Below are 25,990 nucleotides of genomic sequence, written 5' to 3' on the forward strand. Positions count from 1 at the left end.
CTTTAAGGAAAACGGGCTGCATTTAAAAAAAACTGCCTTATTTAAAAGTAGTCACAGACATGGTGGTCTGCTGTCTCCAGCAGGCTACGATCCCTGTGAGTGCCATGATTCTCAAGGGGGTCGCAAATTGCGACCCACCTCATGAATATTCACGAGGTGGGTCTTTGCGACCCCCCCCCCCTTGCGAATCGCAGATGGTGTCAGGGACACCATTCAACATTCTGAATTGCGAATTTGCGGGTCGCAATTCAGAATGTACGTACATCTGGCCCTATATCTCTTGGGTACGAGAGCTCTTTGCAATTTTTTGCAATTGAATACAAGCTATTTACCTAACAAGCAAATTGGCCCACAGCAAATACAGCGGCCAGCTTCAGGTTTTAACTAGATACAGAGGTAAATAAAACTGCACTCAAAAGACACCGTAAAATACGTTTTCGGATCTACCTGCTATTGAATCAAAAACAAATTGTTACCTTTTGTAAAATTCTAGACCCTGATTTATACTTTTTGGTGCAAAACTGAACTAACGCAGTTTTGCACCAAAAGGTTTAGCACCAGCTTGCACCATTTCTGTGCACCAGCCAGGCATGATATTTATGGAATGGTGCAAGCCGGTGCAAAGGGTAGGTAGCGTAAAAAAAGATGTTAGTGGGGTATGGCTAGTGGTATGGAAGAAGGGGGGGGGGTTTGCACCAAAAAACGATGTTTGGCAGGTTAGAGTAAAACAATAATGAGACTAGCCTGCCTAGAGTCATTATCTGAAGCATAACCATCCATACCACATGACTCCTGTCTTAGAAAAAACAGAAGTCATGCCCACCACTCCAATGGCCAGCACAAGGGAACAGGGTCCCAAGAGCATGGCCACTGCACCCAGTGCCATGTGGGGGGTCAATTTCAGGGCCCCCAATGGCACTTAAAATATATACTTACCTGTACTTACCTGGGATGGGGTCCCCCATCCTCCGCTGTCTCTCTGGTGTGGGTGGGGGTGTTTCTGGGACCTGGGGAGGGCACCTTTGGGCTTATTCCATGGTGTTCCACCATGGAAATAGGCCCACTGGTCCCCTAATTCCTGCCCTGACCCAGACGTTAAAAAAATTGTGCAAATCAAGCATTGCACCATTTTTTGACCCCTCCTCCCTCCAGTGCATGATCTTAGCACTGGGGGATAAATATGGCACTAAGGCATAGTCATTTTTTGCACAGGAACACCTACTTTGCATCTCAGTGATGCAAAGTAGGTTTCCACGTCCCAAAAATTACTTTATCTCCATTAATTTGGTGCTAGACGGGTCAAGCAACACATTATAAATATGGAGTTAGCTTTGCACCGAATTTGCATTAAAAAATGACGCAAATTTTTCTCAAAACAAGTATAAATATGCCCCCACTTGTCACCTGTCGAGCAACATGTCCAGTGAGGTCCTCAGACCAATTGCAATGACAAGAAAATATGTCACTCAAATTGCCACTGTCAACATATAATTAATAAGGAATACATTATTTTTCACCCAGACTTGTGGCTGATGACCACAGGATAATACTGGGTGGGATTTACATGCCCCAGGTTTCTTTCGTTATGCATAGATGGTGACCAGAACCCTACTGCAAACCCATCCGTCCTTGATGCCTTCACTACAAAGACATAGGCCCTCATTCTGACCTTGGCGGGCGGCGGAGGCCGCCCGCCAAAGTCCCGCCGTCAGGTTACCGTTCCGCTGTCGAAAGACCGCGGCGGTAATTCTGACTTTCCCGCTGGGCTGGCGGGCGGTCGCCTTCAGACCGCCAGCCAGCCCAGCGGGAAAGAGGCTTCCACGATGAAGCCGGCTCGGAATCGAGCCGGCGGAGTGGAAGCTGTGCGACGGGTGCAGTTGCACCCGTCGCGTATTTCACTGTCTGCACAGCAGACAGTGAAATACATGTAGGGGCCCTCTTACGGGGGCCCCTGCAATGCCCATGCCAGTGGCATGGGCACTGCAGGGGCCCCGCGACCCCCCCTACCGCCATCCGGATCTCGGCGGTCCGACCGCCGGGATCTGGATGGCGGTAGGGGGGGTCGGAATCCCCGCGGCGGTGCAGCAAGCTGCGCCGCCGCGGAGGATTCAATGGGGCCGCGGTACACTGGCGGGACCCCGCCAGTGGTGCCGGTCCGACCGCGGCTTTACCGCCGCGGTCGGAATCCCCATTGGAGCACCGCCGGCCTGTCGGCGGTGCTCCCGCGGTCCTCCGCCCTGGCGGTCAAAGACCGCCAGGGTCAGAATGACCACCATAGTAATTCCATTTTGAAATTCACCTGCTGTAATGACGTGTTTGAAGAAAGTAGAACAGAAATATCAACCTACTCCCCATCTGGTTCTCTGCTGTCATATCAACAATTGCTTTACTTCTAGGGACTACCTCAAGGTCATGACAGGATGACAGGCTATAGTAATTGCCAGGGCTAATGTAAAAGTTCTGTCAGTTCCGAATTGATCACTGTAAAGTATGTCATTCTAATTGAGGGGCACCTTCTACGAAGCTCCTATCTTTATGTCATTCCAGTTGTTTTAGTGCATCCTGTGCTGCAGGCCAGGCTCTGCATTACAGCTCTCCATGCTGGAGAATCCAAGATGTTCTCTGTTCGATCCCTGTTCCAAGTGTCTCAACTAACCAAGGTCCCAGTATCATCTTAAGGTTACCATTCTCTCAGCTGTTCTGAAAACTACACTAACCCAGAATTATTGACCGCAGACAGCAATTCACTAACCCCGAATTATTGACCGCAGACAGCAATTACAGTGTCAAAATAGGAAATCCCTACAACTACTTTTTTCTAATAAAAACTTTCCATATAACCTTGACCCGATCGAACCTTAAGATGTATCCTGCACAAGGATCCTCGATGGAGTCAGAGTCACTGCCACCAGTAACAACCCAAAGCACAAAAATGCACAATACATGTCTATGACAATGATACAGGAAAAATACAGATGAGTGATATAATCCTCAAGTAGTCTGAGACTGACTTCAGATCCTATAAAAAAATTGGAGCGAAAAGAGACCAGAGCTGATACTATAGAGACCTCAGCACTTTCATCCACAAGCTAACAATCCAGGTTACACACTCCATAAGAACACAAGTTTCAATGGCAGTGTCAATCTAGAAAGTAGTAAGCACTCTCTAATCCCGAGGAAATCCCTTTTATGGGTCAGAGTCCCATCTCCCCTAGACAGGCTGTCCTGTCAACTTAATCCAAACAAAAACATTTTACTGAAAGTTAAAAATAAATTCTACCCAAACAATCTAAACATGGAGACAGCCAATAAAAGCTGTCCTAGTCAAGAATCTCCACAAAAGGTATCATCTAAACCTCTACCTTCTGCAAAACCCACAATCAATAACTGCATGGCTCCACAAGAGTCGCCAATATCAACAGACATCTCACTGGCCTCTAAGGAGACTTTATTCCATACCAGATTCCCAAAAGGAATGGCTAATTCTAGTTGTGCAGAAAACACAACAACAGAGGTAACTCCACCTATAAATTCATCAATCAAAGAATCATTTGCTCATCCAGATTCATAAAAAATATGTAACTTCAAAATAATAGTACAAATTTACAATGTAAAATCACGCTCAAGCATAGCATCATAACCGGTTATATACCCCATTAAAGAAAAGACTATAAAAGCAACCATGATGTAATAAAGCAAACGGTGTGCAGGGAAAGCACAAAGCCATCCCCCTAATAGGTGCCCTTCAAAGAACATCTGTCTCTCTATACGGTTATAGCAAAATTACAAACCATGAAAGCAGTAACTGGATTATTTAACAGTGGGCGACATGATCTGTAATCTGAACATAAAGATAAGGTTTAGGTACATTATACAAAAGTGTAATGTTGCTTTCTCTGGGATGACGTGAAAGCTGTCATATTTTTAAAGTGCACTCTTGAAGTGGGAAGCCGATAAAGGAGTATGCAAGGATTCAATTAACTAACATCTGGCCATGATCATGACGCACAGGGAGGGGCACTATGGGAATTAATCTGGAGACCAGGATCCCTCTGACATTCCTTGATGATGCCACTACTGTCTGGTTCAACAACAATTTTGACACTGCTATCTTAACGATGTGCCTAGGATGGATACAAAATAATCAATCCCTGGAAAGACCAATTTCCACAGGAAGTTTTTGGAAGGAAGATTTTGGAGAAAATATCACCCGCTGATAAATATTTAAGGGTTATTTACAAGCCCCTAGAGCCACTGCGCTCCGGTGGCGGGGTGCCATTTTCCATATTTACAAGGAGCACTGAGTCAATTTTCATGGCTTAATGCCACCTTGTAAATATGGGCCCCTCAGATGCAATTTTCCTTGGCTTGCAGTGGGTGTTGTTCTGGTCGTTCAACCGCAACACCCATTGCTTTTGATGCTGCTCCAGATTTACGAGGAATCGTAAACCTGAGGCGGCTCCAAAAACTAATGCCACCCCATGGGTGGCGTTAGCATGGCACAACAGGGAAAAATACTTCTATTTCTCTTTGTTTTTTGCTCTTTCTATGTGTGCTGCAGAATGCAACACAAAAAGGAGCAAATCACCATTAAAGATTGTCTCTGTGCAGGAAGGTGCACCTTTCTGCACAAAAACCATCTCCCCCACAACGCAACATCCTTGCTCCATTGCACAAGGGTGGCTGTGTTGGCACTAGGCAGCAAATTTAGCGCCGCACAGGGAGTAACTACATTTCCTCGTAAATGAGGCCCTTATTGTTAAAACGATGAGCAACTGCCTCTCATAAAATATTGCACAGCTAGCATGCTACTTACCAGACACTGTCGGTGGAGGCTTGACGTTTTCCTGTGGCGTCATAATATTCATCAATCATCAGATTTACATTAGTGTCGTGAGCAGACTCAAAGTTTGTGATGGTCCGGGTGGGTATTCCTAAACACCTAAGTACTGGAGAAATGAAAAATAGCCTCATTCCGAATTCCCCGTGTAGTTCATTTGGATAACGGCATTATATAACACAGCTCTACAGGAATATCACATATCTGCTGTATTGCATCTGGACGCTTTGCCCCATCTCTCCTGAACTTGACAGTGCTCCCAGTATAAAATGGGGCTATGGAAGTCTCTTTGCGAATTTATGGCTATCTCAAAATGGGCCCCATATCATGCTTCCAGCACCTCTCTCTGTTAAATCAGGGGGAGGGGCAAGCATGTCCATAAACAATACTTTTAAATAGGTTATATATTGATGGAAAGGTTGGACGTACCTGTGCATAGCACCCCTCCAAAGACCCAGCATTGCCCGTATTTGACTGGCTGAAATCTGTCATTATCCCACTTTCTTAGTATGGCTGCACTTCCACTCCAGGTAGTCGGCCGAACCCCATCTGTATAAGGTTCTCTCCAGCGTCCTTCCAGTACTCCTTTATCGTCAATGGAGTTGACCTAAAGAGGATATGATGCAACTTAAGTGTTCTTACATTTTAATGGAGTCATACTAAATAGGCTGGAAACACTGGCCTGTTGGAGACATGCAGTGCACATTATCGCTCTTTGAATGAAGTGCGCACAGGTCATCATGGATGGGATGGCACATGTGGGCGACCATCATTACTTAGATGAATAGAAGAAGCAATTCGGTCAGCCCATTACTTTAGCGATACAAGGGGTGTATGCAAGCTAAGACTCTGATGTTGAACGTCTCAGTAAACTGGACAAAAGAAACAGTTACTAACTTTGCAATCAGCCATTTCCTTGATATTATCAAAAAGTCAAGAAATATTGAGAAGTAACCGTTGCTTCCACTGGTCATTATCTCAAATCCCTCACAGCATCGAGAAGCTGTATGGTATTACCATCACAGTCCCGGTAATTTCTGGAAATATTTATGTTGAACTGAAAAAACACTGTAACCTGGGCACTAAATCAATAGTTTCAACCTTTATTCTGATTGCACGATCAATTAAAATCATTGCAAACATTACAAAATAAATACAAATACGAGAATATAAAGAGACTATGCCATACTAGTATCCAGTGAATACTATGAACAAAGAAAAATAAATAAAATTACATGTTTAAATATTTTTAAAAAATAGCTGCAAGGGGCATCCATTCACACTAGCGTCAGTACGAGATCACGAACAAACAAGTGCAAGTAAAAGTGCATATGCAAAATAGCAGCAAAAATACACCCATTCACACTAGCGGCAGCGAGGGCTCACGAGCAAGCTGAAACAAGAGTAAGTAGAAGTGCAAGTGCCGATCAAAACCAGTAGCAAGAAGAAGACCTCGTCCTCCTTAGTTAGAATGCAAGAGGTACCGTTTAAACGTAGGGCTAACCAGACTTTCAATAATCAAAACTTGCCACACCAGTGCTATATAAAATAAGCATAGCATTATTCAATTTTACTTTCAAGGAGTAACATTTTAAGCAAGGATGATACAAATGCCACGAACTTAATACATTTTGTGGTCGATGGACATGAATCACCTTTCAGATATTCAGCTATATCAACAGTAACTAACCCTGTTCCCTGATTTTTCAAATTTAAATCAGGAGAACGTAATTCTAATAATTTCGGGGATTTTGTGCTATACATGTTATGCACATTTTCTGAACTTTTGCTAATACATGCTTAATAATGCGCTGTCACCTCATTCACGAAAAAAAAAATCCCAAAATAACAGAAAAAACAGAACGCAAGTGGCTGCTCGCATTTGTTTTGCTTTTTATATTTTTTAGCATAAAATAGGTCTTCGCCTCAAAAATGGATGTGAGAGGTCATTTCACAATAAAGTACATCACAAAATCATGGATTTGCATTTTTAATAATTATGCGTAATTTTTAACATAATTATGCGAAACCGTGAATTTCGCACATCACTACAATTCTGCAGCTAAAATGTGAATACATCGGTAGATAAAAATAGACCGAATATTAGAGTACGGTAAACTCATGTGTCGTCTTCGAGAGCCATTTTAATATGTATAGAGCCTTGTAAAAAATCTGTTCTGTGGCCCTCTGTTTGTAACAACTTTCAATTTGTTACCATATTTCAGCTACTGAAAGTTCTTGTGATGCTAAATCATTTCGTAATGTACCTTAAACTTTCAGAAACTAGGCCACACAGGGACAGCCACAATTTTAAACTGCGCTGTGTCAAATTGTATCAAAGGGAAATTTGAACAGTCGCCCTTGACAAAGGCATTTCATTTTGTACATGCATAACCTTTTTAGGGTCGAGCCTGTGTCGCTTGCATATGCGTATCACTTGCGAGATGCTTTTGTAGTTAGAAAAGGGCTCGGAGCCCCGTCCATGTCACGTCAGTGTCTTTCATTGGTTCGTGGGCTTGCCTTTTAAAATCTGCTTGCTTTCATTAGTGGAAGGCATGCATGCGTCATGCCTTTTCTGCCTCGAGCGCAGCGACCAAGTACTGAAAACATGCGAGGCTCGCTGTTTTCCGTCCAGTTTGTGGACTACATTTTATCGTTTTTCGCAGAGCGATCTTGCTGGGCAGAAGTCGAGCGCTTTGCATGACATCCACCCTGTTACATAGTTAATTGCACTTTTGCCAGTTACGTAGATTATTGGACTTTTGCCGATAGGTTTCACTACGAGTGAACTGTAGCAGCGCGATCGCACACTTTTTTTCCATTTAATGTGGCAAGAAAAGTTCGGTTGGGAGTTTACAACTGCTAATAGCTCTTACTCTGAGAAATGCGACACCCGTTGCATTGAAAACGCTTGTTAGTATCTTGCAACAAAAAGTGTAATTCAATTCCCGAGCAGCCCATTTCTCCAATGGGAAGTACGACAACCTAGTGGTGACTTAGTGGATGTCCACTAGACTATTACCTAATATTAACCTTTTGCATGCGTCGGACGCAGGTAGTCATCCGACGCCACAGTGCTCATGTGCGTCGGACAGCTCCTGGCCGTCCAAGCATATGGCACATGAAATCCCTCTGTGAAGGCACCGGAGGGATTTCATTCCAATATTTAGCCTTCGTTGCTTGGGAAGACCTTTTATAGAAAACAAGAAAAATATCCACTCCCTGAAATGACGATTAGGGCGCGCCAACATCATTACATCGCCTCATTTGCTTTCATCTTATTTGGTGCCCAGGGGCATATCTCAGCCCTCCCTGAGTACCGATTTCAATGGGAGAGGTACCATTGGAAAGAGAAGAATCTCCCCTTTCTCCAGGTACCTTTCTGTAGTGGATCCTTGCTTTAGGATAGCCTCAGGATGGCGATCCCCAAGCAGGGATCCACTCACCATTAGGCCACCAGGGCTGGGGAAGCGGGCCCTTGGGCAAGGGGTTTTGCTCTCCCTAAATGTTTTAAGATGGGAGTTATTAACCCCTATCTGCCCCATAAGGGAGGGCAGAAAGTCCACTAGAAACCAGGGATTTTATTTTTTTAAAGGGGGGTAGGTGCTGCACAGAAGGGTTATGGCAATGCTCCCACCCCCAAAGGTAGGCACACTCTTTCTGTCCCCCATGGGCAGATGGTGGTTATTATCCCCAATGTGCCCCCCAGGGGGGCAGAAAGCCCACTAAACACAGAGATTATTTTTATAGAAAGGTCATGAGTGGGGGTTGCCCAGAATGGATACAGTCTTTCTGCCCCCCCGGGGACAGTCTGGTGGTTCTTACCACAAAGTGGTGGTAGAAATCCCATTAGCGACCAGGACCACGTCTTTCTGACCACCCCGGGATAGATACAGTATTTACCCAGATCTGCCCCAGTGGATTGGTCAAAGCCAGCTAGATGCCAGGGAATACTTTATTTAAAACAAAGAGGATGGGAGTTGACCACCATGGCCACAGCAATTCCCCCCACCCCAAATAAATGAGGGCACAGTCTTTCTGCCCCACCCAATCAAACCTCCCCTCCCTCCCCCCCGGCAGCAGGCAGCACACTAGACACCAGGGAATAAAAAAAGGGGTGGGTATGGTTATGCCCCCATCCCAACTGAAGGGGCATATGTCTTTCTGCCCTCTTCTGCAGGCTAAAGCAACTCCCCCCAATGGCAAGCAAGAGGACATTTGACTCTTTTGGGTGTTGATTTTACATATGGGCCATGAGAGCTTGGCTAACTCCTAATATCGTCCCACTTGCAATGGTGAGAGGTTGCACTTTTTGGACTTGGGCACACTTCCATCTGGAAAAACATACTCAGACACTTATGCAAACTAAGGGCCAGATTTACAATACGCTGGCACAGCGCAGTGCTGTGCCAAAATTAGCAGCACCGCACCAGTTTGGAAGTGCAAGGAAGCACCGTATTTACAATAATACGGCGCACCCCTGTGTTTCCCCCTGCGCCGGTGCTAAAGTTGCTAAAGTTGCTGCTGAGCGCCAATGCAGCCACCCTTGCACCATAGTGCAAGGATGGCTGCGATGAAGGGGAGATGATTTTCTGCAGGAATGTGTCCCTTCCTACACAAAAACAAATTGTCTATGGTGATTTGCTCTTTCTGTGTGCAGCAGAATCCAGCACACATAGAAAGAGCAAAAAAACGATGATCAATGAAAGAATTTCTCCTCATTGCGCCATGCTAATGCCACCCCTGGGGGGTGGGCATTTGATTTTAGTGCTGCCTCAGATTTACAGAATCTCATAAATCTGGGGCAGCGTCAAAATGCAATGGGTGTTGCTGTGGAATGCCCACAGCAACACCCATTGCTTGCCCCTTGCATGGGAATGGGCAGTGTTTACAAGGTGGCACTAAGCCACAAAAAGTGGCTTACCGCCACCTTGTAAATATGGTGCACTGCACAGCACCACCAGAGCATCACAAAAAGTGACGCTGCAGTTGTGCTAGGGCCTTGTAAATGTGGCCCTAAAGATCTGGGGGAATCCAGTGTGAGGTGCTTCAGATGCACCTCACACCATTTAGTTACCCACAATGCCCTACAAACCTCCAACTTTGCCTGAAATTGTGCATCTTCCCTGTATTTCTGTGATGGAAACCTCCGGAATCCACAGGAATCTATAAATTTACTTCCACCCTGCATTGCCCCATCTGTACTGATATAAACTCTGCCTCACTTCTGTGGATGCCCAAAGCAGAGCCAGCCTAAAAATGCATGAAAAAATAAACTGCCCTTTCAGACCTGCTTTAGTTCATCCTCAATTTCTACACGTTTTTGTCACTTCCCTTTTGCAGGCACTTGGCATACGTACACAAGTGAGGTATCCTTTTCATTGTAGCTTGAGAGGTATGCTGAATGGTAGGAAATTTGTGGCTCCCCTCAAATTCCAGAACTTTCCATCACAGAAGCATGAGGAAAATGTGCTTTAGACATATTTTGAGGTTTGCAAGGGATTCTGGGCAACAGAACCTGATGAGCGCCACACAATTCACTCCATCCTGGGTTTTCCTACGTGTCTATTTTTTAAAAAATGTGCAGGTTTGCTAGGTTTCCCTAGCTACTGGCTTAGCTAGAGCCCAAAATCCACAGCTAGGCACATTGACAAAAAAGGGTAATTTTTTAGTGGAAAAATGTGTTGAGTCCACGCTGCGTTTGGGCCATTTTCTGTCACGGGCACTAGTCCTACCCACAAGTGAGGTACCATGTTTATCAGGAGACCTGGGGGAAAACAGAATAGTAGAACAAGTGTTATTACCAATTGTCTTTATCTGCATTTGTGCCTTTTAAATGTAAGACTGTATAAGAAAGAATGAAGTCATTTTGAGAAATGCCCTCTGATTCACTTGCTAGTATGGGTATCCACAAATTCAGAAATGTTCAAATAACCACTGCTCCTCAACTCCATATCTTGTGCCCATTTCAGAAATACATATGTTTCCTTGATATCCATTTTTCACTTTTTATATTTTATGAATTAATCACTGTATACCCAGAACACAATGAAAAACAATTCAAAGGTGAAGCTCAGTTATGGGCTCTGCAAACATAGGGCTCTAGGTGAACCTGCAAGCTTTATACATCCCCGCAACCATAAGCGTCCAGGGGATGCAAAAGTATAATGCTTATGAAAATCTGCCATAGTTAAAAGAAGTTACAGATGAAAATATAGACACAAATGTTTTTTTTTTCAACTCAATTTCAATATTTTTTTATTTCAATTGTTACTTTTTATAGGAAATCCCGAAGGATCAACACAAATGACCCCTTGCTGAATTCAGAATGTTGTCTACTTTTTAGAAATGTATAGCTTCCCAAGTTCTACCATTGGTTTTACACCCATTTCTACCACTAACTAGAAGGAGGTTCAAAGCACAAAAAATAAAACAAAATGGCCTATATCTGAGTAAAATGGCAAAACTGTGTTGAAAAATTTGTTTTTCTGATTCAAGTCTGCCTGTTCCTGAAAGCTGGGAAGAATGTGATTGTAGCACCACAAACCATTTGTTGCTGTCATTAGTAGGGAAAGAATCAGATGCTTTCTTCTGCAGCACCTTTTCCCCAAAAACTAAATTTACCTGTATTTAGGCTAAGTTCTCGGTCTCCTCCAGGGGATTCCATAAACTCTGTGTACCTTTAAAATCCTTAGGATGTTGGAACACATTTGGTGTGGAAACCTTATGTGGACAAAATGTAATTGGAGCCTACGTGTGAACTACCCCCACATAGCCAAAAAAGGCTTGCAGAGAATGAGTTAAAATAACATGTATCACTTGAAACTGGAGCTTCAGTTGACAGAAATTTGTAAATACAAATCATCCTACTTCACAAGTGATATTCTGTTTTCAGTGCAACAGTGAAAAAAGCAAAGCATTTCAACCTTTCATTGTGTAAACTCAAAGACATTCTCCTTAGTTCACCTCCACTGCCTTGACCTCTTCTTTTCTTTCTGTGTTCATACTTTTGTGACTGATGCGTAGGGAGAAATGGGAGGAGACAGCAGAAAGACGGAGAGGTAAAGAGACAGTATTCCAAGAGAGGTGAAGTAGAGAGAGAAAGTAGGTAGATATAGAGAAGAAAGTATGTGAGCTAATTTAAGGAGAGACATAGGTAAAGGGACAAAATGGTAGTTAGAAAGAAAGATACAGAGATGTAGAATGAATGAGGGGTAGAAACCGAACTAGAGGTTGGAGAATGGTGGGATTTTAGGATGAGGTAGAGTGCTAGCGAGAGCCTGAGAACAGGAAGAAGAAAGTGTAGAAAGACGAAGGGTAACACAACATGGATGAGGTAGAGCCAGAGGTAAGGTAAAAACTACTGGTGACATAGATAAAAATAAGGGCCAGATTTAAGAAAAGTGGCGCTGACTCTAGTTCGGAGCCTTGCAGGATTAGCGTCAACAATTTTGACGCTAATCCTGCAAAAACCCATTGAGACCCATTGTAAACAATGGTGTGCCTCCTTTTAATGCCTGCTCTGAGCAGGTGTTCAAAGTGCAGAAAAAAATTACGCAAACAAATTTCTCAGATTTCTTTGCACCTTTTTTTGGGGCCGCTGTAACAGGCCAACGCCCCCTTTGCATACATTATACTAGGTGCAGTCATAATGTAGCGCAAAGGGTTACAAAGTGGCGCAATGCATGCATTGCAACTTTTGTAAATTTGGAACAGTGATTATGGCATCGTTGAGCCACATTAGCAAAAAAGAATGACACTAATGTGGCGCAAGGAGGCACTAGGGGTTCTTAAATCTGCCCCTTAGTGTTGAAGAGAAACAGAGGTGAAGTAGTGAGAGACATACAGAGAGCTGCAAAGTAGAGAAAGTGCGGTGAATAGTGGCAAAATGAGAAGTGGCAAAAGTCAGGTCATATAAAGGGAGTTAGTGAGGACAAAAACAGCAGAGGGTGGCTACTGGGAGAAGGAAACATGAAACTAGAGTATTACAAGATGAATAAATGAGGAAAGGTGATATAGAGAAAGAGAAGCAAGTTGATACTGAGGCAGTGAGAGAGAGGATGAGGTAGAGCAAGAGGGTTGTGTGCAGACACACAGATAGATACAGGTTGTTAGAAATTGGGTCCCTGAATGGCAGAGGAATGAACGCTGCCTGAGTAGGGAACCACACTCCTTGTCAGGGTAGGTGAGTTGCACTCCCTAAGTTAACCTTGGCTCAACATCTGGTAGCTTGGCACAGAACAGTCTGGCTTAAATGAAGAGGCAATTTGTAAAGTATTTGTACAACATTTAAATTACACTAACGCAATAAAAACATCACAAAAAGGCAGACTCCACACTAGTGACGAAAAATAGGAAATAATCAAGACAGAAACAACATAAATCTAACAAATAGAACTCAAGATGTGCATTTTTAAAGAATAAACTGCAATACAGTGCTTAGAAATTGCTAGCACTAAAAGGTTACTTGAGGTTTAATCGAGGCTGGGTAATTCCAAATTTCAGGCAGACTGTGATGGCGGGTAGGCCAGCTGCAGGACCTACGCAGGGTCCGCTGAAAAGTACCTTGGATGGAAGGCTGTCCTGATCCACACCATCTGGGGGATGCGTTGTCATCAGGCCACACAGTCATCAGTGAGGTGTCCTCAAAGTGCAGCGTCAAACCCTCTGCGATGGAGTTGATTAGTCATCAAGGCACGCTGGGAAGGCTGGTAGTAATGAGTCGATCCTGAGCCGCGCATGCAGTGGTGATGTGTTGGTGTCAAGGGCTAATGCAGCAGTTCTGGTCGGCGTAACGGAGTCAATGTATCGATTATTGCAGGGGAACAGCTGTAGAGTCCTCTTTCAAGGCTCATGACTGGATTGGCACCGCTTGACAGGACAGGACTCACAGTTGGCAGAGCCCAGCAGCTGAAGCAAAGTTGGAGGAAATCTTTGATGGTGGTGAGGCTTCAGAACAGGAGGCAAGCTAGCAAACTCTTGGAGTCATTTGGTTCTGGGGATGAAGAGATGTAGATCCCGTCCTTCTCACTCTCAGGAGAGGTGGGAAGAAGCTGTTAGGGCAGGCACAGCAGAGCAGGCGTCCGCAAATTCCAGCAGCATCCCAGCAGAGCAGCAGTCCTTTCAGCAGCAAGGCAGTCCTTCTTACTGGCAGAGTAGCCTTTGAAGTGTGGGTGACTTCAAAGAAGGGCTTTGAAACGAACACAGGTCCTCCCTTTCTTGCCCTGGCTCCAGACACACTACAGGGGGTTATGAAGCTCTTTGTGTTGGGACAGACACAGCTCCATTCAGGTGTGTGTGTCAGTGTCAGCTCCTTCCTCCCTTCTAGCTCAAGAAGGCCCATCCACCTGGGTATGGCCATCAGGATGTAAATGGCACACCTCAGCTCCCTTTGTGTGACTGTCTAGAGGGACTGCACAAAGCCCAGCTGTCACCCAACCCAGACGTGTACTGGAGGAAGGTAGCAGGCACACATGGCTTAAGAATAGAAAAATATCAACTTCTAAATTTGTAATCGTAAATTCAATTTTACCATTAAAGAGGATTTATTATTACAAGTCTGTAGGTACTAAACATGACAGTTCTACTTCTTCCCAATCAGGAATCACATTTAATAAAGGTATCAAGCAATCCCCCATACTATCCTATAAGAGGGGTAGCCCTCACAGTAGTGAAAACTGAATTTGGGAGTTTTTCACTACCAGGTTATGTAAAATTAAGAATCAAATGTCCTGCCTTTTATTTACACTGCACCCTGCCCCATGGGCTACCTAGGGCCTACCATTGGCTTTTATGTGTCATAAAAGGGTAGTTTAAGGCTGGGAAAGTGGTTTTAAATGCCAAGTCGACATGTCAGTGAAATTGCACATACACGGTCTGCAGTGACAGGCCTGAGACATGCTTAAAGGGCTACTTAAGTGGGTGGCACAATCAGTGCTGCAGGCCCACTAGTAGCAATTCATTTACAGGACCTGAGCACATATATCCAGTTTATGAGGGGCTTCCAAGTAAATTAAATATGTACATTTTGGATACACCAGTGTTACAATGTTGTAGGGGAGTGAGCACATGCACTTTAGCATTGGTTAGCAGTGATAAAGTGCCCAGACTCCTAAGGCCAACAAAAACCGATCAGAAAAATTGAGGCAAAGCAGGAAAAATGTTTGGTAGAAAACCACCCTAAGGCACGAATATCCCAAGGTCTAACACAGAAAAGTGATATATATAGAGAGAGAAACGTAGAGAAGGGGGATGTAAGGTGGGAAAAGGCAGTTCACACTGAAAAGGAAATGATGACATTGAGAGGAGAGAGAGCCAGTAATGAAAGGGGAAAAAAAACAGGGGTAACCAGCAAGCCCAAGGTAGTGTGAGAGAAATTAGTTGAGGAGAGTCACAAGGTAGTGAGAAGTGATATAGAGATAGGTGAGATGCAGAGAGAGCTCCTGGAGAGATAAAGACAGATGAGGTATAGAGAAATGGAAAGAGAGAGAGAAAAGTGAGAGGGAAGCAGAGCAGTGAGGTAGGAGCACAAGGCTGAACTATGCAAGAGTTAAGATAGAAGGGGTGAAAAGGGAGAGATATAGAGGTAGGCAAAGAGTGAGGTAGAGAGAGGAGAGATTGTGAGAGAGGTGGGGTTGAAAGAGGTATATTGAGAAAGACTAGACCGAGTAGAGCTAGAAATAAACAGCATTAGTGTACAAAGATGTAGATAATCTATGAATAGTAAGAGACATAAAGAAAGAGTGGTAAAGTAGAAGAAGTGTAGTGTATAAGAAAGACATGAGAGGAAAACACTTTTTTTTATATTTAATTACCACCAATTGCTGAGTTGGCGAGGGTTAAGGCTAGGCAGCCTAGGCATGCAAGTAAATGTCTGTGAAAACTTCATGTCGAGAAGTCAAATGAAAAGATGATTGTGTTTATGTACACTGTTATGGCTTTTTTAAAGTGAAAAAGATTCTGTTGTAATGAACACTGGAAATTCATTTTTTCATGTTGAATTTCTACCCTCTCAAATCCTTTTCTTGAGAAACTCTTTGGAAGATGAGTCCCTGTGCCATTAATCACTTTGTCTAAGCTTTACAATGTCTCAGGGCAAAGCCTAATCTCTTTTCTCTGTACTGCCATTTCATTCTTTTATGATTACAAGGGCCCTGGCATCTCATGAAGGAGTACTCTATCAAGAAAGACAGGAGTACTGTGATGAATCTAGTGGTTACCAGTATACAGGAGCCAATTGACATGCCGTGATCAGTGCCTCTTGATATGATTCATGTGTGCCCTATCAGGGTATATTACCTAAAGTTTGAAGAGGAGAGGTAGGTCCTTTCCTGCAATACCTTTACATTATGCACAATGCCCGAGACCAGGTTTGGCTTTAGGAAGGGCAGAAACATGTTGGCGTAGAAAAGGAACAGTAGGGCCATGATACCCTGGTGTGTTCCCTTAACAATACCTCATGGTATTCTTTTATCCATACCTAGGATACCACCAATAAAGAATATGTGTTGTCGTTTATGCTAAGGTATTTTTAACGGATAAAACTGAACCCCGGAAACTATTCAAATTAGTTTATTTCTAAGAACTCCATCAAGTAAATTCCCTTTGATGTTTAGTCGCCCTGGCAGTACTGCCTTACCTGGCTGGGGTGAGGCGGGCCATGATTAAGCATGTCACATTACATGAGTGAGCCCACCTCATCTATATCTTTGGAATGGTTGGTGTGGGAGGTAGTCAAATAGGTATAGGTAGACCTCAAACTAGTCAATAAGGTTCACAAAAAAGATAACTACCTTTTTTAGCGATGACCGTATCCTTTTTGTGTGTGATGTAGATGCAGTATTCATGAATAAAACCTCATCTTTAATTTCTCTCTGTGTGTGTTTAGAGTGCCATTTTGAGAGACCACTATCAGTATTCATGGTGCATATGCAGTAGGGGTTGAACCATCGCATGACCGTATTGTTGGCACTCATATACAATCATAAAGCATCAAGGACCGGTATCTCAAAAGCAATAGGTCACAGTCAGGATTGTCTGTTGCTATGAAAGTAAGCAAGCTGCTCTGGAGTTAAGTTGGCATGAGGATCTGTTAGCACCAATCCATCAGGAACTTTTGTTTGCAGGATGGGGCAGGAGGTGGCAACACGTCAGCTCCAGGGAATTGTTTGCCACATTTAACCTCACATAACGGCAACAAATAATAGCTAAGAAAGATGCAACATATATTTTATTGAACTTCGAAAAGTTAGAAAAGTTGCTTTTCACTGCGGCAGAAATACCATCTGCAATTTGGTTAATAGGGTAATTAATCTGCCCATTTCAACATTTCAATTCACTTCTAGTTTGAAGCACATTCCTATTGGCAGATTTGAAAAGGTAGGAGATAGTTGCATCCATGAGGTGTAGGAGCTTCCCTTTATGTACAAATGTTTCAATGGTATGAAGGAGGTCTTTCTAAGCAGAAGCGAACGTGAAACTTCTGTAAGTCATTCAATGATTTGTAAACAGCTGTCCTTGCACAGGGCATGTAATGATTCAGCTGCAAATTTAGCCTGTTATCTGATTGGGGTCCCTGTCCCTTTGATTAGTCTGGCATTCCAGGGGCTCTCGAATAAAAGTTATGTGATGCTGACAAAATCAGCTGTTGTGGTATGCAAGCTGGAATTGCCTATGTAGCTTTGTTCTCCCAGATTGTTACATGTTGTGAAAATGTGCTCCCATCCCCACATGTGAGATAAAAGTAGCAGGAGGTTAGCCTAATATTGCTACTTTAAATATAAACTTTGACAAGCTGAGCAGACAAAAGGCTCTTTTGTTTCATCATAAACATGTGGCACTTGCATCTGCCCTGAGACCTATGCTTTTCAAGTGGCAACGTCATCCTCTGAGATTAAGGGCTACATGTACGTAGCATTTTGCACGTCGCAGCCAGCGAACCGGGCAGTTTGCTATGTGCAAAATGCACTTTGGGATGTTCAGACCCATTTTTGCGATTGAGTAAACTATTTACCGAATCGCAAAAAGGGTTTGCGAGTTGCAATTAGGAAGGAGTGTTCCCTTCCTAATTGCTAGTCGCAGTCCCATGTATTATTGTTTTGTGACCGTGAATGCGGTTGCAAAACAATCGCAGTTAGCACCAGTGTCTCACTGGTGCTGACCCATTCGCAAATGGGAAGGGGTCCCCATGGGATCACGTCCCCTTTGTGAATAGCAGTAAATATATTTTTTTCGGAGCAGGCAGTGGTCCGTAGGAAAAAATTAAAAGAAAAAATGAAAAGAAAACTCTTAATTTTTTGTTTTTGAAATGCATCTCGTTTTCCTTTAAGAAAAACGGGCTGCATTTAAAAAACAAAACAACAAAAAAACTGCTTTATTTAAAAGCAGTCACAGACATGGTGGTCTGCTGTCTCCAGCAGGCCACCATTCCTGTGAGAGCGGCTATTCCCAAGGGGGTCACAAATTGCGACCTACCTCATGAATATTTCTGAGGTAGGGCATTTGCAACCCCCTTGCGAATCGCAACATAAGGTTTTGCATCTCACAATTTGTGAGTCGCAAATACATTCTTTAGTACATGTAGCCCATAGTCCTTTCTAAATATAAACTTTCCAAGATATTTTGGTGTATTCATAGGTCACATTTTTAACGTGTCTAACATCGCTGGGATTGTACACTTTGAATGCTGTTGATTCTTGTTTTGCCAGTTCCTTCTCCTCTATATTAGGCATAATACCTTCAACCAGACCCTCTATTTTTTCAAGTGTCTTTGGGGGATTCCCTGTTACTTTGGGGTTAATTGGTGGCATTTTGCTGATGCTGCTTTTCATTCACAATGGCTGCCTCATCTCAACAAGGAGGACTGATTGTGCTTTCACCAGCCCAACTGTGTTGTGACCGCATGATGCAGTATTTGGGAGCATCACTCCTAGAAGAACTGGAATCCAACTGGTCTTTGTCATTCGAACTGGTTCTGAAATGCGTACAGCCCATCTTTCGATGTTTGTGGTGCCCATTCAAACATGCACCAGATGTGTGTCTTACCATGCAGCACATACCTTCTTTGGAAGCTGGCTGGTGTTCTTGAGGATGGTCCATTACCACACAGGCAAATTGAGATTGCGATTGCTACGGGAAGCCTCTTATGACCCGCCCTTTGTGGATCAAGTGGCTGTTGGTGCTACAACATAAGGCACTGCACAGGAAACTGCTGTCTCAGTCAGAGCTATGGCTGAGGCAACGGAAGATGAGTGCTACATCATGTTCCTTGTCAAGGAATTGGTTACTTTACCATCTGCCAAAGTGGGGTCTGTCTTGGAGTCCATAACAATTGATGATATTGGTGTTTTTTTTTGTTTTTTTTTAAAGATCATGATTATTGTTGATTTGCTCACATGTGGCCTTAACTGATGTTCTAGTTTTATATACTCTAAATCTACCTTTTTAACTTTCCTCAGATTCGGTCTGATTTGCTTGTCACATGGACATTTTATCTCATTCAGTATATTTTTGCTTGCTTTTAGTGATCATTGTAGGAAAGGTGATGTTTAGTATTAGTTTTTTTTTAATTGAACTCTGCACCTTATAATAGACTATAGGGAGGGTGTTGTGAGGTTATTTTACCATTTATATGGGCACATTATTTAGTCCTGGGCCTGAGGCTTCAGCCCTCTCACCTAGTTACATTTCACTTGTATTCCTTTTATTATTTTAGCAAAGCTTAATTTTAGTGGAGATGTTTTTCCTTCTTCTATCAGTTTCCTTTCGATGCAGAATTTGTTATTCATTTATTTGCGCAACATTTTCATCCTGTGCTCAACCCAAGGCTGTAAACAATTTATTTCTGGGTATTGCCGGTCCACAGAAAAATATGTATTGTCACATCATTCAGTTCTTAGAATAATAGATATTTTATTATAAAACGTCACACTACCCATACCAGGGTATAGGGGGGACATTCCAGCCAGCTTGCCATCTCATGCTGTACGTTGTCAGTTTCTGCAGAAATCTTAAGGTTCCGCTTCGTCTATCTGGGAGGACTCCCAGCAGACTAACAGACCTTTCTTCACCTCTAAACGTAGGTACGGGGGTTGGGCTTCCTTCCCAGGACCAGAAGGGCAGATTAGGGCTACAACTGCTATTTGCTCTCATGTAGAGTAATGTAGGTAGGGATATTAGGGACACAATTATGACAATGTGGTGGGATGCTACTTGTGTTTCATTTTCCTGGTCGCTGCTGTGGTATTGCTGTGTTTCATTATCCTCATAATCACAATTCATGCCTTTTTACTTAGAATGCAGATGCTTTAATAAAATATATATATTGAACCAAGATCCTGCTTCTGTTTGTCTTTGCATGTATGAGACGTATATCTAAGAGAAAGGGATATGATCTGTTCCACCATGACTTCCCTGAGGAGTCATAGTATCATATGATAGGCTGCCAAAAATCACTCTAACCTTTGGTATTGGTGAGGTGCTTCTATCTATCTGGAAGGATTAGGCCGACAGCTGTCACTCAAGGTGGGATCAGATTTAGTCCTCCACACTTGGTGGTGAAGCTGCCCTAAAATCCAGCAGTCTTGTTACTGTAACTGGATTCTACAACAGTTAAAATTGTTCAAAGTAACCAAGCCCCGATGGAAAACGCCCTAGTGCCTTCACTGCAAGGGCTAAACCTCAATGTACCACTTGGTCTTGGAAAGGGAACATGCAAGAGCCTTATGAATTGAGTGTAAGTCCATCTGACCTTTTCAGGCCACACATCTGTCCACCAGTGAGTCACATGCCTAAGCGCAGGTTGCCATGTTTAATGCGGGTATATAGGGGTGGGCAGGTTTAGGAAAACAGCAAATGAGAGCAAGGCTCACCAGGTTGCTACCATATTTCATGAGCCCTTCCCCTTGATTATGGGACTTTGGTTCAGTTGTAATCTGGGCTGCAGATTCTCACAGCCAGAGGAAATGTATTCCTCTATGCAAGTGTAAGACAGCTGGATTCCCTCTCTCATGTGTCCAGTGTCCTAAACTATGCTCACCACATTTACACCTTCTATTTTTAAATCCAATGATCTCTCCACAGCATTTAATACTTCTGATCATGCAAGTCTGCTACATCCCCTAGCCAATTTTTTGCTCACAGGCTCTGATCTCAACTGGTGTCTAGAATATATACTTTACCATTAAACAGGTTCTGTACTATTTACTATTTGCAGAAGATTATGAAGTAATAAGTAGGACAACTACTGTTATTAACAAGCTGAATAAGCCTAAAATCCAGTGGCATGGCTAAAGTAGTCTAATATGCCTTGGTTCTAAAGCTGATTCTAATATCACTTTTTTTTAATGCATTTTGAAAAAAATATATATTTGGATTCTATGATCCACATTTCTTATTGAGAGGTTTACTACATACTGATATTGTGCCTCACCATAGCAGTGCACACGCGTCCCACATATACCGGGTCATTCCTGTGGGAATAGTCTTTTATACTGTTCTGCTTGTAATTTAGGTTATGGTCCAGCAGGGCAAGACAGATCTTCAGAATATGTTCTTCAAACTGTGGAGGAAATAAAAGCATGAAAATTAAGCTTTTTTTTTTTTAGAGAAAACGGTTGAGTGTCACATCATGGTGGTCCTGTATGGAGCGCCAGATGTAATCCAACCTCAATCCTTTGAAAATCTCTTAGGGACATCTCTTTAGTAAGGCACCCTCAATTTGGAATATGATTGAATTGTTCTGATACTGGAATTAATAAGTACACTTGCTCAATGGCTTCTTTATTTGATGGCAATTCACTTTTATTGAGCAAGCTTGGATTCTTCTAACATAATTATGAGTTAGATATTCAACTTTGAATTCTTGAATCTTTAGTACTCTGTATTTAAAAATGATTGGGCACTCAATTTAACTTTTTATATGTATTATTAATGACACTTTCTGATGGAATACATGTTGCACTGATTTTGCATAGGGTGTGTCTTGGCTTTGCATCTTCTGCATTTTCCCAGTACCTGCTTGGATCACAGGAGGGCCTTCAGATGCACCTTGGGATCTGGGGTTAATCGACCCTTTGCATTTATTATGACGTTTGTCTAGATACCTGTCCATAGTCCCATCGGAAGCCGCTGAAATTGGTTGCATTTCCACTGTAAATGATTCCACCATCATTCAATACATACTCTTCTCTTTCTTCATGATTCCCCAAGAAGACACTGTCACCTAAAAACCCAAAAGATAAAAGTGGTGTTAAAACTGATAATCTATCACTTAGAGGCTCAGCCCGTAGTCCCTTACATTAACATGGATTTATTCCTGAAAGTATCTTGCTTCTGCAATGAAAAGTTGAATATCTTTTGAAAGAAGGTTGTACTGGTATATTTCTATATTTCATATCCATTATAAGATTCTTCTTGCAATGCCTTCTTACCTGATAACGTAAACATACCCCCCCCCATCCACTTGCTTTCATTTCTGTACTACAGGATCCCAAATATGGCAGAATTACCAGTATGTGGACAATATTAATTGTCACTGTTCGGGCTCTTAAGCCATATCTAATTATCCCATCACACACAACCACCACCGAACTGTATCACATCACTGTCCTTTTTTCTTTTCTCCACTGCTGCTAATGCCAGCCTATGCATATTAGTCCTTACAACCAACATTTTACCTTATCCAAGGTTGGGCATTTCCCCAGCAATCTTTTTCTGCAATCAATAAACTTGTTAAGGCTCTACACAACCTCTTTCATGAGGGAGAAGAGCATGCAACCAAACTCACTTCCTATTCTTTAAATCCATGTCTGTCTTTCTGCTAGTTCCAAACTGGTTCTCTGAAGCATTAGATAAACTCCTTGATCTGAAAGCATTCACACAACCTAAATAACATAAAATACCTTTGCTCAATGAAGGAATAAAGAAGATCAAATCGCAAATTGCTGCCTTCAAATGCCAACAGAAGAAAACCTTAAGCAAACTCACTAAAAACCAACCTCTTGAGACTCAACAGGATATGGAAAGCCTTTACCATCGTTATCAAGTATTTAAATACCTTTAGTATATAAATATATTTTAGGAGCACAACCCAATGCTCTGTACCTGGTATTTGCTATATGATTTGACCAGATGATTCAAAGTTGAGTGGCAGTGTGTCAAACTGACCTTTTGAAGCAATAGATGCATTGAAATTCATGTGTAACAGGTTTTGCCTGACAAATCAGTGCTAAGAAGAGCCCAGTATTTTGAACTGACTTGCTGTGTTGTGCCTATTGTTTCCTAGAGGACAGTTTTTGTATGTACAAGTTTAACTCCTTGGGGTGCATCTTTTATTTGTGGAGATGAGAGTGAAGCATCGTAGGAGGTACAACAAAAGGACATGGATGCATTTCTGTGTTATTAACAATCAATATCATATTGAGTCAAAGGACTGGGTACTAGAAACTAAATTTGTCTGCACAGCAACTCCACTCCACCATTCAATGTCTGGCATAACTAGACCATGAAAATATCAATAAAATATCCTGCACTTAAAGGGTGTTATTTAGAGTTTGTGTGAGCATGGCATTATTCTCTGGGGGAAAAAGGCAGAAGGAGTCAAAATAATCTGCCCGACAGGATCTGATCTTCATGTAATAGTGACTTCTATCCACAACATCAATCCTACTCTTTGAGGTACATCAATATCCATAAGCAACACTCTCCCTGCTCCTCGCGGCCCCCTACAGCATGAACTGAACTCTTCAAGCTGGACTTTAGAAGGTACATTTTTGAGCTGGATTGACCTAGTACCTGCTTCTAACCCACACTCCATCATGGTTAACTGAACTTGTGACTTTCCCCAGGTCTTTCTCAATCAGATAACCATGAGTGATGCTTTGTGTTTTTAGGTGCTATACTTCCCTTAAATATTTGAAATTGCATATTTCCAGTTTTGCTGATTGGATTTTAGCTGTTCATTGTCAAACAGTTTTTTAAACTTTATTCTATTTTTCCAATAGCTTTAAGGTTTCTCTTGTATTGGTGTTCATTTACTGTCTTTTGTGATTCACCCTGACAAGGAGTGTGGCTGTTGCTTCTGAAAGGCTCACACCCCTCTCAACTGTCAACCTAATTTTTCACAAAGGGGCTCTTAAGTTCTACAGCCCAATGCCAATAGACTTGACAATGAAAATCATTGGCAGGATCCTTATAGATCACCTTGCGGTGTGAGCCCAGGACAGTCATGACCTATCTGATCTCTAGTTCCGAATCTGTGCAGGCCTTGGTATTGTTGACCAATGTCTTAACCTTTACCTCCTAATAAATATTCCGGAGCCAAACAGAGCAGCTTATATTTGGATTTCATAAACTAAAGCTCAGCTTTCGACCATGTAAACCAACCTTAACTGTAGAATATAATTTCTAACATGGGGGTTGATTAACACATTGTTTTATTTGTTAGGCAGCTGCACAATACCTGCCAGTGTCAGAAGTGGTCACTTTAGTGAAACTACTAAACCCTTTGAACTGGAGTGAGGAGTTTTGTAGGGCTGTGTTCTATCCCCTTTCCTGTTCACACTAGCCATTAATGGGCTCAATACATTTTGGTCACTTTATGTATAGATCTGCCCAGAGTAGGTACCCATCCAGAACCCATATTACTTTATGCTGATGGCACAGTACTAGTTGAGCTCCAGTGATTGCTTCACCTGTTTTTCAAGTCCATGGTTGACCTAGAACTGGCAATAAATCAATCCAAACTCCACATTATGGCTTTATGTCTTAGGGTCATTCATATTTTAGATCGCAGAATGTCATGACTATAGGGTATTTTATGTGTATTTGTAAAGCACACTATCACCCATGAGAGTATCCTGGCACTGAGCAGGTATGTGTGCCTAACTCTACCTAGGTTAGGTTTATTCATTTCAAACACACAAAATATGGTGAGGAGGTGCTTGCAATAGGATAACTACTGCCAGTCACGGGGTGGCATTCCTTGCCCCTCGTTCTTTTGGTCACCATGCCACCTCAGTTTAGACCCAGCTATATGCAAATCAGTTTTGATCTTACTGCAATAGGAAGAACTCTGAGTCATTAGACAAACTAGAGGCAGTCCTCCCATCATCTTTTGTGTGTTTGATGTACATAAGTGGCAGTGTATATCCAGATGTGGGCCCAATGCTCACTGTGCCACTGGAAGCAAGCTACACCCAACTTATGAGCCCCAATCAGGGCGAAACTTGTCTTGTGTTGCATGTGTTTCATTTTATGAAGGAACTGTCAAATCCCCTGATCTTGTTCTGTGTATGTGTGCAAGTAAGAATCCTGTGGAGTGTAGGTGCCTATTTAATAGGTGGAAGGAGATGTGACTGTTCAGGTAGATGGGGACTGTTATGTAGTGCCTTGAATGTGTGTGACAGAATTTTGGACAGAGTGCGTTTGTATATTGGGAGCCAGTGGAGTTCCCTGAGATGTGGTGTGAGGTGAGCACCGTGTGGAAGGTTGAGGATCTGTATGGCTGCTGAGTTCTGAGTGTTTGTAGAGTTCTAATGAGTGTTGAGCTTAGTGTAAAGGGTGTTTTCGTAGTTCGACTTGTTGATGACGAGGGCATGGTATTGTTCAAGAGCCGTTGGAAGATTTTCTTCAGAATCTTCAGGGTGTTGAAGCAGATTGTAGTGACTGCATTGACTTTTACTGTCATGTCCAGCTTACTGTCAATTATTCAGAGGTTCTTGGCAAGGGTGTCGGGTGTGCACGTCTGTCGAAGGTCCGCCTCCCACCAGTTGTAATTATCTTACTGAAAATCACTACTCCTGTCCTGTCAGTGTGGAACCATGGTTATTCCTCCTATACATAGGAAGGAAGAGCCAGGGGTTTGGATGGGTATGAGATTTCTCTGTAGAGGGACGGGGAACTCTGGGTTTGGCTGGTTATAAGATTTGCCAGTTTAGGGTGGGACTCCTTCTTCTAAAAACCCTAAATGAGCCCCATCCTCTTTGCTGTGGGCGAGGGGAGCAGTAAGGAATAGCTTTATTTTAAGGGAATAAGGCCCATATTTATTCTTTTTTTAGTGCCACATTTGCGCCACTTTTTGATGCAAAATCGGCGCAAACTTACGATATACTATTGTATTTTATGTTTGCGCCGATTTTGCGACAAAAAATG

The 25,990-nt window shown here is 42.7% G+C and overlaps 1 protein-coding gene across 1 annotated transcript in view; it reads right to left on the reverse strand.

The window, feature by feature from the left end:
- Positions 1 to 25,990, reverse strand: part of LOC138304018 (protein-glutamine gamma-glutamyltransferase E-like) — a 289,413-nt gene that overhangs the window by 198,230 nt on the left and 65,193 nt on the right. Inside the window, exons 4-7 of the mRNA XM_069243665.1 lie at positions 21,943 to 22,061; positions 21,270 to 21,398; positions 5,270 to 5,447; positions 4,817 to 4,949 (exon numbers count right to left, since the gene is read on the reverse strand). Coding sequence (XP_069099766.1) covers positions 4,817 to 4,949; positions 5,270 to 5,447; positions 21,270 to 21,398; positions 21,943 to 22,061 — 559 coding nt within the window. The remainder of the gene's footprint in view (positions 1 to 4,816; positions 4,950 to 5,269; positions 5,448 to 21,269; positions 21,399 to 21,942; positions 22,062 to 25,990) is intronic.

This window comes from Pleurodeles waltl, chromosome 7, assembly GCF_031143425.1.
Source record: "Pleurodeles waltl isolate 20211129_DDA chromosome 7, aPleWal1.hap1.20221129, whole genome shotgun sequence".
NCBI lineage: Eukaryota > Metazoa > Chordata > Amphibia > Caudata > Salamandridae > Pleurodeles > Pleurodeles waltl.